Source organism: Camarhynchus parvulus, chromosome 1, assembly GCF_901933205.1.
Source record: "Camarhynchus parvulus chromosome 1, STF_HiC, whole genome shotgun sequence".
Taxonomy (NCBI): domain Eukaryota; kingdom Metazoa; phylum Chordata; class Aves; order Passeriformes; family Thraupidae; genus Camarhynchus; species Camarhynchus parvulus.
In genome coordinates, this window is record NC_044571.1 from 88771162 (window position 1) to 88787011 (window position 15850).

The window sequence follows — 15850 nt, forward strand, 5'->3', positions numbered from 1 at the left end:
CAGATTGCCCATGGCCCTATCCAACCTGGCCCTGAAACCAGGCTTTATCTGATAAATACAAGTGTTTCTGTCAAGGCAGTTGAATAACAATCTCATGTAAATCAAATTTAATTCTGAGGTTATGTTTTTCAATTCTTTTTTCCCTCATTGGATACATAAAGTATTTTCAGAGATTGCAGAAGGTAAATGAAAGTCTGGCTGGAGACATTTATTCTTTGAGGAATGGCAATAAATGTCAGAAATATTAGACTGGAAATATTTGTCTTACACTTCAGTAACCTGGAAGAAACAATGTTTACGCAGAAAGTGAACCAAACCTCTTAATAGATTGGCAAAAGTGGCCAAGGCATACTTGTTGCCTTTTTTTTCCTTGGAAGGTAGACTGATTGCTGCTCTTATAATGATGACTCTGGGTTCCTCATTCTGTGTGACCAGAATTAGCATGAAGTGGTTAACTCTCTTCACCTATGGGGTGGAGTTACTTCTCTTTTTGCAGAAAACTTGCACAAGACTATGAAAAGGCTGCATAATTTTCCTGAGGAATAAGTGTATTATAGCCTTTGCAGATGACACTTGGAATCTGTTTTGGTTTACATTCTCCCGTGTGAAGAACATTCAGCTGCTGAAGGGGCAAGCATAAAGCTTTAATACCTTCAGTAAGGGCTTCATCTCAGAAGTCATAGGAAATAAAGTTAATACCTTTGGGAAAGATACTTCAGGTATCTTTGCTAAGATACCTGAAATGCCTGAAAATGAGAATGAGTGCTCATCAGAGATCCTTATGTTAGGAAATGAGTAGACAAAAACTTAGAAAGGTGGAAAGTTCTGTAGGTCCTTCTTGTTTGATGTAGGGATGTGACTAAGTTGGAAGTGGGGTTGTGAGGAAAGGAACCCCCTACAGTGGTATTTGCTCCGGCTTTCTCGGTCAGGATTTTTACTGCTGGAGGTTATATTTTTTGTCAGATACAGAGAATGATATGGTTACTCAATCTAACCTTGGTAGAGCTCCAAGAATTTTGATTCTGCTTTTATTGTGGTTTGTGTGTTAATCTCTAGATTAGCTGAATTTCTAACAAAAGGTGCTGTGTGAAATCAGCAACTGTACCGCTGGTTTTTTTCCCACATCAGCAATTGTAATTACTGTGGAAGTAGCAGTGCCCAGAAGGTAGTTACTGCTGCTTGTACCAAGGTAAAAATGTTTTTGCCTTTGTATTTCTTGTGTTTCTTCTTTCTTTACTCTTTATCTCTTCAACCACTCACCTTTAAAATACAGTATTTTCTCTCTAGAAGGGCATTTCTGCTTTTTCTGGAAAGTCTAATAGTATTTTCTGAGGAACAGTACAACCAAATATATTGTCTTAAGTTTGGGTTTTTTCTCAAGTCTGTTGGAGGGTTGCTTCAGAATGTGTAATTGTATAGGGATGTTCAAAACTTAAGAAGAGGTTAAAAAAGCCAGATACCTATACAAGTCATTCCATAAAGACATATCAGAAGTGACAATGGAAAGTAGTTTGTTGTTAGAACATTTTTTCAAGGCTTTGGGATCTCTATTTTTCATATTCTTGATCTACTGAAGATACAGTTATGAAGAGTCCTAGAGGTAACTTGAATTCTAGTGCACCAGAAGGTATTTCAGTAGTGTAATCACTTCTGTAACTTCTTTGTAAGTATTCACTGTACCACATTGTCCTGTTTTCAAGTGAAGGACTAGATGCTTGTCCTTGTTTGCACAGTACTTGTACACTTGGTATTCACTACTCAGGCACAAGTGAGGCTTTAGCTGAAGAGTCTTATCTGTATCCCTGGTAATCCTTGGTCTTCTAAACTGTTATCATGTCTTTATTTGAAAGTGAGTAAGGATAAAATAACCTCTCCTTTGTTAAAACGAAATTTGCCTAATCTACCTGAACAAAATCATTAGTCTATGCATGTGTGTGTTTAGCAGTTTTAAGATGTTTTGGGGTATTTTATCACAGATCAGCTGCCTTTCTATTGAGAACAGATTAGAATTTGCATGGTGACTTGAAAAGGTGAGGTCAGAAGGGAGAGGGAAATTAATGCTATGAGCCATTAGTATTTCATCTTCATTTCTAGCAGCGACTCTTTAAAAGTGCAAAAAAAGCCCTTTAACTCTGCATAGAAAAATACTTGTGATTGTGTGCATAGAAGTTGTCTTTCTCAGGAGTCTTGTATCAAGAAGAAAACAATGTCAAACAAATCACAAGAATACATGTGGATTTAAAAGAATACAGCTTAAAAGTAGCTGCCTTAGGATATGTCACAGACAAGATTGGAACTGTGTTGATGTGTTATGCAGGTGCAGGGAAAACGAATGTAAAAAGCATTTTCTCAAAAGTGAAAGCTGTATTTCATTTAAGAGTCTCTCAGGCCCCATTCAGAGTAACTGATCTGCCTTCAGACTCCAAGCTCACACTTGCTTTGTAGTGAAAAAATGACTGCCCTAAGTGCTTACACTATACTGACAGTTAAAAAAATTAAATGAAAACCCAGTGTTCTGATAGTGAGCGGGATATAACTATCCTGGTAATGATGACACACTGCAAATTGTGTCCATCGTGAGACCTTGATTTTTGGAACTGCGGAAAATGGCTCATTAGAGAAAGCTGTGAAGTAAAGCACAGTGGAGAATGCTAACAACATGCTTGATTGAAGAGCTCAAAGTCAGTGTTTCTTGGAAGTAAAATTGGCAATTGCAGGTGTGATTGCAATGATCACCTTATGTTGAAAGGAAGTACCATCACAGATGTGTAACAAGTTCCAGAAAGACCCTTGATTCTTTAGTTTCTAGTCTCAACCTAGAGAATGTTGTGAGAGATACAAGGTGTGATGAAGCCTCCTTTCATCTCCAGAGCTGATAAATCTGAATTTCTAAGAAAATGCCTTTGAAAAAGAAAGAAAATTACTTCAGACAACTCCTATTTAATGGCAAAATCATTGTAAACATTTGAGCTGAAAAGCACTTAAAAAAAAAAGGATTTCTGAAGTTAAAAAATGCTGTTTGGTAAAATGTTTCTTGAAGATGGTCATATGCTAAAATGGAGAATAAAAGTGTAGTCTGTTTTTAATTGCTGTGATAAAGGATAATTCCCATCTGAGATGAATACTTGGTTTAATTAAGTTCATGGATGAACCTGTTTCATCTGTGAGTTGAGGTAGGTTTTTTTTCTTTCTCTGCATGAATTTCACATTGTGATGAATTAAGATGTTACTTCTTGAGAACCGGTCTTCCTTACAGAAGGAATTCTAAGATACTAGATGCAGCTCTAAATTAAATTACTTACTTTCCTTTCTTTCCAGTCCCTGTAAATTGCTCAATAGTTACTGCTAGAGGTCATAAACTGGAGCAGATCTGTTCTGCTCACTGTGGTGTTTACTGGATTTTGAACATGCACAATCTTCAGCCAGAAATCAGACAAGAATGATTTCAGCATATGATAATTTTTTTCACGTCTGCCTGGCATAGTAACCCACATTTTTGCAAGTCACCAGCTGATCTAACCTAGTGGATTGTTGCTTCAGAACAGTTGGGATGTTAAAATGCTATGGAACTTTGGGTAGTGCTCAAGCCATAATCTAGCAATCCCTTCTGCACACCATGAAGACATTAAAATATTTTGATGAATCTAATAGGTATTTTACCTAACCAGTATTAACAGACAGAACTATATTTAGTGTTGTCTAAGATTGCATTGGGTTACACTCCCTCCATCCACCCACTGTAAAGTATAGAAATATGGAGTCAGAGGGAAGGACTTTTATATTCATCTCCACTTTCATACTGCCTACGATGCTGTTTGGTAGCACACTCCAAAGGCTTTCACTGCCATTTCTAAAAGATAAGGCAGCAGCCTATCACTATTAGATTTTGCACTCCAACACAAAAAGTAAACTCTTTCTAGTGTTAAGGCAATGTAAATTAACATGCATGAAATGTGTGAAAGTGCGTGCTGAACTTTCTTTGGTGGCTCTTAGTAAAGCACAGGAGGTTTGGGGTTTTTTCCCCACCAAAGGTGGAAGTGAAAGCCTTTCAGAGTGTGTTATCAACAGTGCCTAGGCAACAGAAAAGTGTGGTGGAATGCAGCAGTCTTTCCCCTCTTTATTTCTGTGCTTTCAAGGTTTGGGGTGGATGTGTATATCCTGATGCAGTCGTGATTGTCACTAAGTATAGTTTTTGTTTGTTAATTTCCTAGTTTGTATACAGCTTTGCTGTACTTCAGTGGATAGCTTCCCCAGTCAGGGAGAAGGGGAACTACATCTTCCTGGGAGTCAGAAGGAGAACTGCACAACTGAAGCTTAATCCTGACTGTCGACCCTTCTGAAGGGTATGAAAGGCTATCACATACCTCAGAAAATGTTCTGTGTCTTAACTCCGCAACCCGTTGAAAAGCTGTGGAGGGCAGTACATCAGACACAATCCTCCATGTCTGACAGTGAAGACATCATAGGAGTTCTCTGCTCTTGACAGGTTAAGAAACTTCTCACTTCTTTTCTAACATACCTTAAATTTTCACAAGAACATCTGGAAGTCTGAGTATGAGTAGGCATGGTAGCCACAGGATCTATGCCATATTTTTCCTCCTCTAGAGTTTCTTAACCTTGCAGAAGAGTGACATGGGCAAATGTAGCAAATTGTATATTGTGTGTCAGTTTTAAAAGCCCTGGAATTAAAGGCATTTTTACAAAATGTGGTGAAAGTTACAAGCTCAGATTTGTCAGGGGCTCTTCTCCAAAAGGACCACTGGGGACCACTCCAAAAGCAGTGCTGGGGACATGGAAAAGAAGTTACATTATTCATGCAGAGCTGTGGTTTGTAGAGGCATCAAGTTACCTTACATATAAAGTGTGTTTAGTTTATGTCATAGTTTGCATACATAACCTAAGAATCTTAACATGCTGTTTGTGGTAGTAGAACTTTAAGAAGTGTATTCATTAAAAGCAAAATACAGTGTTGCTGACAAGGTCATATTAGTTTGCAGACTAGTGAAAGTCAAAGATTAATCTCTTTCAGGTTTGACTTTGTGTTTAAGTACGAAATCTGCTTTCAGGCTTCTGCATACCTTATACCACATTGAGGGCAGCAGAGCTAGAATACCTTAAATTTCTTTATTCTGGCTGAAAATCACAGCAGTCAGTGGTGTGCTACTGCCTTTGGGAGGCTGGTTGGTCTGTTTGGTTTTTTCTTTCTTTGTTTTGGTTTTTTTAGGATTGATTGACTCCAAAAGCAGGAGAGAGATTAACAAGGTACTGATCATTATACTGTAGGCTCTTCCTGATGGCAATAACAGCCTTGTGTAAACTGGCTAGAAGTTTGCTTCATACACAGTTTGGAGGATAGGCTTAGGTGTCTGTGTCAACAACATAAAGGTTCATTAGAACTGAGATCTGAAGTGCTTCTTCTCTGACTCTAGGAAGGCAGTGTTCTTTGTACCTATGCCATAGTGTGAAGTAGTTTCAGCTTACAAATATTTGCTAAGTTATTTATGAAGCAGTTGTAAATTGAATAAATAAACAAGGTAACTGGAAAAGAAGTCACTGAGAACTAAAATTTCCAGCCAGGAGGGGGAGATCAGAGCAGTAGGGCTGTATTTACAGCCGCCAATTATATGGTGACTGTAACTTTGATTTGTTAAAGGTAATGTGAGAGGTTGCAGGAGCAGGAGAAAAATCACAGTCTAAGATTTGTTTGCTTTCACATTTATGTGATGAATGATATGTAGACATATGGTGCCAGTGTGTGCACACTAAATGTGTGTGTGTGTTTGCATATCACAAGTGATTTAGGTGTGGGAACCCAAAGGAGGAGAAGCAGATTCTTACAGGGCTCAAAATATGAATTTAATATACTATGGCTGAAGACCTCCCTAACAACGGTTGCATCACATGTAGATTAAACATCCATGCAGGTGTAATGAAAAATTCATTTTTGTAATCTAGCTTCACTCTTTAAAAATCCAATCCTGTGAAGTGAAGAAACTTGATTAAAATAAGACAGGTACAGTGTTTCCAAGAGACAGGCAACCCTCACAGAGGACTACACCACTGGGATACCAGCTATTAAAAAAACCACTCCAAACCAAAGCAGCATACACGCCCCAAACCAAACATGGAAAAGTCGACACTGTAGAAGTGAGGGTCAGATTTGATGAAGTACTAAACATTAGAAATGAAGTTTGAAAGTTCATGTTTCAATTAAAATTAAATTTCAGTTAAAATTCAGTTTTGGTTTTCTGGTAGACTTGTAATTACAACTCCAGATGGGGTTCAGTTCCAACAAATACCTATGGATGCAGCTGGCCAAAAACTTCAGGGTTAGTTTAATGTATTAAAGGATGGGCTTTGGATTGCCTATTGTGCAAAAAAGAGATTTCTAATGCATTTTGTAGATAGCAGCTCTGTGCCTAGTAGTGGCAGCCTAAAAGCTTTTTATTTCTTTCATGTTTTTCAAATTCTTGTTGAATTGAAATCCCTTAACTCTGTTCCTTTTGTTTGTTGCTATACTTATCTTGAGCATTTTCTATGCACTACACTTCTTTAGTCTTAAACACACTTCCATATCAGGCACACACATTATAGGAATGCTAAAAAAGTAAAGTAATTTCAATTAAGCTAGTCTAAGTCCTTAGAAGTTTTAAGTGCCTCATCCTGCTACAGTTCTTTAGGGTTTTTCTCTGCCTGAGGCTTGCTTTTCTTAAAAAACAAGAAACCAAAAACAACAACAAAAAACCCTCACTAAATCAAATTCTGTTTTAGCATTTACTGTTTTATCACTTAAAAGAAGTTTACCTGAAAGGGAAATATGACCTGTTTCCACAGTAACTTTTGTTCCCACATAAAATATCATGGAGATGGGAATTCTTAAGCATTCTAGTGTGCTTTCAACAGTAACTGCTGTGTGCAGGCTACAAGTCATAGGATGTAAATATAAATGCTGCCTAGCACTTGCTTTGTATTGATACTTTATTGTTTCCTCCCTCGCTGAGCTGAACTAGACTTTTGAAATCCAGTGAAGATATTAAGGTTAAAGCAGACCATTTTCTCACCTAGTTAACGTGTTTTATTTCTTAAACCTGAGCTCTGAGAGTCTCAGCTGTTTGAGAGGGTGCTAGTGGAAAAGCTTTGTGGTGTTACAGGGGAGAGTTGAGAACCTTTCACTAAGACTCATGCTAGGGTGAGATGGCAACACTTACGTTGCCTGTCAGGCAGCAGAAAACATAAAAGTAAGTATACTAGTAATCATCTCCCTTGATTCAGTCTCTTTCAGAGAAGTGCCTTATGAGAGGCTGTGATTCATTGTGGTGCTTTAACTTGTTCTGCTTGGGTAAAGACAGCCAATTTCATTGTAGAGCAGAAACGAAGCAAGGTCCCCATAGCCTTTTATGCAATAGAAATAGAGGTAAGAGCACTCAGCCAAGAGATGTGAGATCTGGATACAGTTCTTTCTGAGAAGCTTCAAGTGTGTATTTCTCCACTCTTAAAAGAGTAATTTTACCCACTGAACGGAAACATTCAAGCACTGAAGCAAAGAGTTCAAAATTGAGCCTGAAGAAAAACAGTAACAATCTTTTGTGTTTCTCCCACTTAATTGCCCTCCTGTAATTGATTGAGCCCGAAGAAAAACAGTAACAATCTTTTGTGTTTCTCCCACTTAATTGCCCTCTTGTTGCTAGTTCCCTTTATTTTGGAATTGTCTTACTATTTTACAAGTTTTAAGTTGAAACCTTTTAAGGTAACTTTTTTTTTTGGCAGGAAGAAGACTCAAGTGTTAGTTACTGCCTGTCAGATAAAGTGTGCTGATGTAGTTGCACACTATCATGTAACATACTCTGATTGTAGTATTTATTATAGAAGTTGGTTTTGAGAATACACTTTCTAAGGAAATTAATCTCCTGTAAAAGGATTGTTTTTGGGAGAGAATTTAAGAAGTGATAATGAGAGTTTTTTGACTTGTTTTTTGCCACAATAGTAAAATCCTAATGTCCTCAAATATCCCTATCCTAGATCTGTATCAAGATCTTTCAGTAGGCAGTGCTTGACATCCTGGAACACATTGTTCTTAGGGCTTCTGGCTCAACAACACCCTTGTACAGAATTCTCTGGACTCACATAAAGCAAAGCGCAGACTGACAAGTCCCCTTTCTCTTCTCCATCTGATGAGAACTGAATTTCACTGGTGAAAACACTTACGCTCTCACTCTCTAGGTGCACAGTCACAGATATCTCAAGTACCAGTGTGGGTTCTCTGCTCAGTTGCTGTCCTTGGCTGCATCAGGAGCTTTCTTGACTCCCTGTGCTTGGGTTCTACTCACTGGCTGGTTCAGCTTGATTCTCACTGGCAAACCAATGAACACGTTTGTCTTGGGCATCTCCATGCTTGCAGACCCATTGAATATCAGCACAAACCCTCTGTCCATGCCTTGGTCCTGGACCTCCCAGTTGCTGCCCAGTCAGTTTGCCAGCAATCTAAGTACACTGTGATCTTCCATACCCACCACTGCTTTTGGGGATAACATAAATTCCCCCACCACACACAGCAGGTGCCCAGGCAAATGGGTTGTGTGACCTGCAGTTCCTTTGCAGCTGAGGTGCTGGGATCTTCATTAAACTTTGCTCCAGTCCCTCTGGTAGCTGGCATCCAGGCACATGGGCCCTATGGGCTGTGGTCCTGCCCCAGTGGTTGATGCTGAGACCTTCATCTGCTCCAGTTGCAGGTGACCCTTCCAGGTGGAGGTGGACCCTTTCACCTTGGAGTTGATCCAAGACCTGATATCAGTTGCTGCCCCCAAATTCAGGTTTTATGGGACCTGATTTCATGGCCCATTTTGATGGCTGCTGAGACACCCCCACCCACTGCAGCTGCTGGCCCCACAGACACAAGGGGTTCTCCTGAGGTCTGGTCCAATTCCTGGCCCGAACTGAGTCGTGCTCAGTTGCTAGCACTTAACCTTTACAATGCTCAGGTGGGAGAGAGAGAGTGGTTATGTGATAAAATAGTTAAGGAAAGATTTGTTATTAAGTTTTGCACAGTTGCACTTGTCCCTGTCATCAGCTATAAAGTCCAGGCTGGCTCTCTGCCTGTAGTTTCTCAATGACTGGAACCTTTTCTTCTTTGTGATTGTTTCCTTATCCCTTGTCCATCGGGTTTGTGTCACTGTGTGTTTTATTTATTACTTTCCTGTTATTTGTATCTGCCTTTGAGCTGGAAAGGTCCTTGATCTCATAACCTTAATGAAGTTGATGCTCTCATGTTCCAAATACCCTACAGTGATAATTTCACAAATTAATTGGGTTTTTTTTTGCAGTAAAATATATGAGGGGGTAAAATGCATCTCTTTTTAAGATACTTTCTTTTATCTTTTTTGATTTTTTAAAATAGGTGGCTCCTGTTTATGACCTATCACTTTCAGCAGTCATGTTCTAAAATTTCAGTTAAGGATACTTTTTCAAATATTCTTGGCAATGTACGAATGTAGTACAACATGGCATGATGGAGATAACAGTTTTCCTTGAGGACCCCAGATTGCTGTATTAGAAGTCTGGATTCTTTGGGATAGGAGACAGCGTTCATGGGCCTGTTGGTACAACTGAGAGGCTGTATGGATTTACGAAGCAGAGGCAGTGTGAATGCCCAGACAAACAGGAAGGATAAAAGAAATATCAAACAATTGTTTTATTTTTACCAGGTTAGCCATTCACACTATTAATTGACTGTAGCTTTTTGCTGTATGTAATCTGTTTTCTTCTACAGGGCTCTGTGCAAAGGATATTTTTGTCTTTCTTTGGATTTCCCTTTGTTAGTTCTGTGATGATTTATGCTTGTAAAGTGGTAGATTAAAAAAGTAATCCTGAGATCGTGCTTGTTTGAATGATCCTTATCAAAGTGTTTCAAATCCTTGTCATAGGTATGTAACAAAACTGGTTTAATTTTCATCTTATTGCAAAAGGCTGTTTTCAGAAGGAGTTACCAGAAACTATAAGTTGCTGCCCAGATGTTCATTTGGCTTCTGTCACTTCACTGAGCTAAGCAGAGAACCCTACTGCCAAAACCATCAGTGCTTTGTCTTTTCATCAGGTGGTTGCTTGTTTTGAGTAGTTCTTACATGAACAGTTTTGCTTTGTTGTCTCGCGCACTGGAAATATATTATGGTACACAGGCCTACGAAGTTAAGGGATCTTAATGACTTAATGGTTTACTGACTTTATAGCTGAGAGGTTTACTACCTGGAAAAATAAGGGAACTATGGCATTCTTTGCTGTCAGGGTATGATTAAGTAACTCATTAGATATGGCAGTCACTTGAGTCTGAATGTGTTTTTGAATGAATTTAGCAGAACAACAGACCACAGCAATAACTAAGGTTTTGAATGTAAAGCTGAAAACTGATTTTATCAGTTTTGGTGTTTGATAAAGTGACATTTCATTGTTTAATGTGTTGTGCTGGGCATACACATTAACTAACTCAGGACAAAGAAGTTATTTCTAATTTTTATATTATGACCCTGCCATGTCATTTGTTTTTGCAGACAGTCATAGACGCCCATATCTTCCCAGCTCTTATAAATATTTTGCAAACAGCTGAGTTTCGGACAAGGAAGGAAGCTGCTTGGGCAATCACAAATGCGACATCGGGAGGCTCTGCTGAACAGATCAAGTAGGAAATGGTTTAAATCTTTCAATGCAATAGACTGAGTTAGTGTTTGTGCAAGAAAACAAACTATCAGCCTAGAAACTGAAAAAGATTTCAGTGTGCTTTCAGTGCTGTATCCAGAGAGACCGTGTCCTTGTTATGAATGAGCCTTTCATTCCTGCAGGGAGAAATCATAAAAGTATTTCAGCTGTAATACTCATTTACATAATTAAACCATTTGTCTTATGTGAAAAAAACTTAAATGCAGCTTTTAAACTAACTTCTGAGGGGTGTGGAGTGTAACAGAATGCAGTAACAATCTGGAGAGGAATAGCTCAGCCCCTTGGACAATGGCATTGCATGCATTGTTTCTCCTGTTTCACTTATACCAGTGCATTATGCTTATATGCAGTTTTGTAGAAAATAAAGACTTTACAAGCTTGTTAAATTAATATAATGGCTCTTTATAGAAAATATTTAGAGGTTACCGTTATAGAAATAAAGTTTATGGTACAAAAAATAAATTATCATTTCAGAGCTATATGGAGAGAGTGAGACAGAGAAAGGATTTTAAAGTTATTTTCATTGTTTCAGCAGAATTGACTAGATAGAAATAGATGTCTTTAATTTCTCTAATTTTTCCAGTCAAGTCGATACTTTATCTGATTGTTTTGATTTGTTTGACCTTCATACTAAGTGCTTAAATGGCTACACCAATTGAAATTTTGCAGACAATTTACTGGGTTCCATGTGATATTTTTCAGGTACTTAGTAGAACTGGGATGCATCAAACCACTCTGTGACCTCCTTACAGTAATGGACTCCAAGATTGTGCAAGTAGCTCTGAATGGGCTGGAGAACATCCTGAGGCTTGGAGAGCAGGAATCCAAACGCAGCGGCAGTGGCATTAATCCTTACTGCGCTCTTATTGAAGAAGCGTATGGTATGGGCAAAACACCTGGGGAATTCAGGGATACTGAAATGGTCACAAACTCATTGGAGTCTCAGCAGGCCCAGTTCTGTTAGTTCCCTTATCACTGTTACTGAAAATAATCTGTTCTTTGATAAGTCTCCAGAGCACTCCATCTTCTACATTATCTTTGTCTGTGTATAGATTGGAGACAGAATGTGCAGATCTTCTTTTCTTGATTCATACAGAACAAAAGGTGTTAACAAGAAAACCACTACAATTCCCAGCAGTAGAGATTTACTAGAATGGCTAACATTTGGATTTCATTATAGCATCATTCCCTGCTGTATTATTTTTCTTTGTATCTGACTTCAAGGCTTGAGTTTGCCCATGTGCTTTAAAGCCTGCCCAAAAACTGGTTGTCTGAGTTTAACTGCATTGTATACATGTATATTATACAGGTTAGGAGATGGAGTCTCCATCCTTGGAAGTTTGGAATACTTGTCCAGACACATCAGATCTTATCTGGTGTTGGTTAGTACTGCTGGGATGGGCTGCAGGTTGAACTAGATGATTATCAGAAGTTTATTTCAGCTTACATGTAGGTGATTCTGTAGTCACAGTCTTCATAAAGAAAGCACTGTAAACATGCTTTTAGGAAACACGGTCCTAAAAGTCTCTTCAAAAAAAGTCTTAGAGTTTGAGGCCTTGTTCTTTACCCATTCAAGCTTGTTGATTTAATTTTTGAGTGAAAGGGTAAAGGCAGACAGAAGGTACGAAACACATAACACAGTGACAGAGATCTCTGTAGTTCAATCTGGCTCTCCTTGGTTCTGGAGAGTACAAGTTGGATGCAGGTCTCCATAGAGGAGCCTGTTCTTTCTGAAGGTGGGAGAGAATAATGAAACAGACTGAAAATTATCATGGTCATATCCTTTGACTGAGCTGTAACTTTTATGTACTGCTTTTCTCTGCAGGCCTGGACAAGATTGAATTCCTGCAGAGCCATGAGAATCAAGAGATTTATCAGAAGGCCTTTGATCTGATTGAACACTACTTTGGAACAGAAGATGAAGACAGCAGCATTGCCCCACAAGTGGATATCAACCAGCAACAATACATCTTCCAGCAGTGTGAGGCTCCCATGGAAGGCTTCCAGCTTTGAGGCACCCCTGTGCTGTGTGCTCCTCTACCTAGCCAATCCTGTTGTCGAGCCACAAGCCACCCGTGGAGTGATTCTCTCAATGTTTTCCATAACCCTGTTTGCGCTCATTCGCTTGCCTTGTGCACATGCTCTTACATACGTCTGGAAAACTTTTGGCTCTCTGTGGCAGGATGTCCCCTCCTTGGCAAGGGGTTGCCAGAATCACCCTTCTCCTCTAGATTCTGAATCTCTCCACTGTCATCTTCGTGGAGTTGAGGCACCTTTCTATACTTTGAGATATTCTCTGTTCCTGTTACAGGAAAGTAATCCCTCCTCCACTTGGCCCCCCACTCCTGGCATCCAAGAGAAGGCTGCCTTTCTCTTGTATTTGCTGCAGAGTGTGCCTGCAGTCCAGGGAGACATTCAGCCTTTCTGAGAACGTAGCTGAATTCATCCCTCATGTTCTCCCCTGGATGCCTCTTTGGACGGCTGCGAGAGATGTGTTAAACCTTCACACGCGTTCTATCTACCTTGCTGTATGTGCCAGCTGGGGTTATTGGCATGAGGAACATGTTACAAACAGTGGAGTAAGTTCTCTGGCCCCTGCAACAACAGGCTGCAATGGACATGTTTTGTGGTTCTTAGGAATACTGAACACATCTGGCCCCATCCCGTCTCAACACTGAGCTCCCAAGTTGGATTGCAGACCACTGTGGAGATTTGTATACCTTTCCAGTTTTTCCTCTCCATCCACAAAAAACGAACCTGTGAATAGGTTACTCTTAACACCTCCCCAGAAATTACTTTCCAAAACAGCTTCTAGAATGGAGAAACTGCCCCCACTTCTGCTTGCCAGCACAGTATGATCCAGCTGGGCCTTCCTTAAAGATCAAGCCCTTTCTGGCTCCATGCTCCAGAGTCTGGTCCCTGGTATTCTAGTTATGGCTGAAAAGTTCCTGTCTGCCTCTTTACATTTTTACACAGTGTGACTTGAACAGATTTGTCTTCTGAAAAGTTAACTTCTGAATACAGAATTCTTAATTTGTAAAACTTGGCACAAGGAGTGTTAGACCTCCTTTTCATTTTCACAAGACAAGAGCTTCCTCTCCAGCTCACCTGATGGAATATAGTCCTCCTGGCCAAGGCCCTTATTTAACTAAAATGACACTACATTCACAGGATAGTACTATTACATCTGGATCCACCTGGCCTTCTCATTTCACTTTTCCCTTTTACTGTTGATGAGACTTCAGGTGAATTAGCATGGAACGCATGTTCCTCCAGGTGACATCTGTAAGGCATCGTTGACTGCATGGCAGCTGCCGCACGCAGCTGGAGGCTGCCCTTCTGCTAGCAGCATGTTCTTGGCTCTGCAACCTGCTTGGATCACAGACCTCTGATGCAAAGGCCAGCCACTCCTCACTGAGTTCAGCTGACACTGGCACCAAACTTCACACATCTGGGGAGATGCTGCCTGATTGAAAGTGGCAGTTCCATTTCGGAGAATGCAATGGATTCCCTAGGCCGTCCGCTCCCCCCTGCATCGGGCTATGTTCTTTCAAGCCATTTTGGATGCTTGGAACACACATTTGTCCAGTGTAAACATTTCAAAATCGCCACTGGCAACTGCAGCATCACATACCTGTGGTAATGATTGTGGCAGAACTGTCTTCAAGATCCTCATGACTCCTCTCAGTGATAAGCCACTGCAAAAGCAAAACCAGCCCATTGGATACAGAGTTATAAAAACACATAAGTCACTTGTCATACTGCTGAAAGAAGCTAGGCAAAGGCCTGAACATCAGCTCTGTGTGACCATTATTTAAATAAAGTCTTCTGTCTCTGCTTCAGGATGGAGACTGACCTGTGTGGCCACTGCAGAAGCCACCTGCTGCCTCCCTAGCTAAGCCAGTTGGCCTCCACTTTCCCTCTCCCAGTTATTTTCTCTAGTGCTGCTTTGTGCTGAAGGAACATTTAGTTTACTGCACTTGATCTGTAAATGGACTTCAATTCTTTGTAATTTTAGGGGGTTAAATTTGGTGGTTAATTTAAAAAAGCAAAAAAACCCCTCAATGTTGCCTTTACATCACATATAAATAACTGTGTTTCTCTTTTCTTGAAGGGTGATAGAAGCACTGATTAGTAGCAAAATCTTGTTTTAGCTTTTGGATTTTTTTGTGCTGGATTTTTTTACGTGTAAATTTCCAATAACATGTCATTTCTATAAGATTTGTTTAAAACCATGTACCTCTTATTGGATGGTATAAAAATGCTACATATTTTGTAAACAAATCTGAGCAAAGTGTGTGTGCATATATTCTGTATATTCATATATGTATATTCTGTGTATATATACACTAGCGTGTATATATACATATATACACACACACATATATATACACACACGCATAAAGTGTGTGTATATATATACATACCTATATATCTATATATATTAGTGTTTTCTCTTCCAGGCTAGTGAAAACAATGTGGTGCATTGGCGTTTCCCTCCCCTGCCCCCCAAGAAGGTAATGACAATTGCCTCTAAATGAGTGAATTAAAAAAGAGTCCATTTAAGCTGACTGGTGTGCCTTCCTGTGTAAGGAGCCTGGCCAGTATTTGTTACTTTTGCCGTGGATATGTGAATTCAGAGCAGATAAGTATAAATCTTTAAACTTGGTATGTTTGTTTGAAGTGACAGGCCTGGTTGACGCAGGTAATATTGTTGTCCTAAATACTTAGACTGTGTAAGGCATTTGACTGATACTGCATAATATTTTGAGTGAAAACCACACCAATACAGGAATCAACATGGCACACATTAAATGGATTAAAATGCAGCTAACTCATAGGTCTCAATGTAATTTTAAATGGTGCTTAATTGAGTGTATTTCCATCAGGATGTTCCAGCAACCAGTTCTTGGCGTTGCTTTACTTGGCCTTATTAATAGGTTGAAAAGAAACAAAATCTACTTCTAACAAAGGCTGCACATTAAATGGGTACAGAAGGGAGATCAGACTTGTGAATTATAAAAGGAAAAGCTCACTGATACAGACTGACCAGAATTACTTGGTAAGCCAAGGGCAAGTAAACTACTTGCATTTAACAGAGCCAAACATGTAGTGTAACATTACCCATCTAATAAGTAACAGT

At 39.5% G+C, this 15850-nt stretch overlaps 1 protein-coding gene across 1 annotated transcript in view; it reads left to right on the forward strand.

Moving 5' to 3' along the window:
• Positions 1-15534, forward strand: part of KPNA1 (karyopherin subunit alpha 1) — a 50782-nt gene extending 35248 nt beyond the window's left edge. The window contains exons 12-14 of the mRNA XM_030958932.1: positions 10542-10669; positions 11410-11588; positions 12533-15534. Of these exons, the coding sequence (XP_030814792.1) occupies positions 10542-10669; positions 11410-11588; positions 12533-12720 (495 nt within the window). The 3' untranslated portion in view covers positions 12721-15534. The remainder of the gene's footprint in view (positions 1-10541; positions 10670-11409; positions 11589-12532) is intronic.
• The last annotated feature ends 316 nt before the right edge of the window (positions 15535-15850 follow it).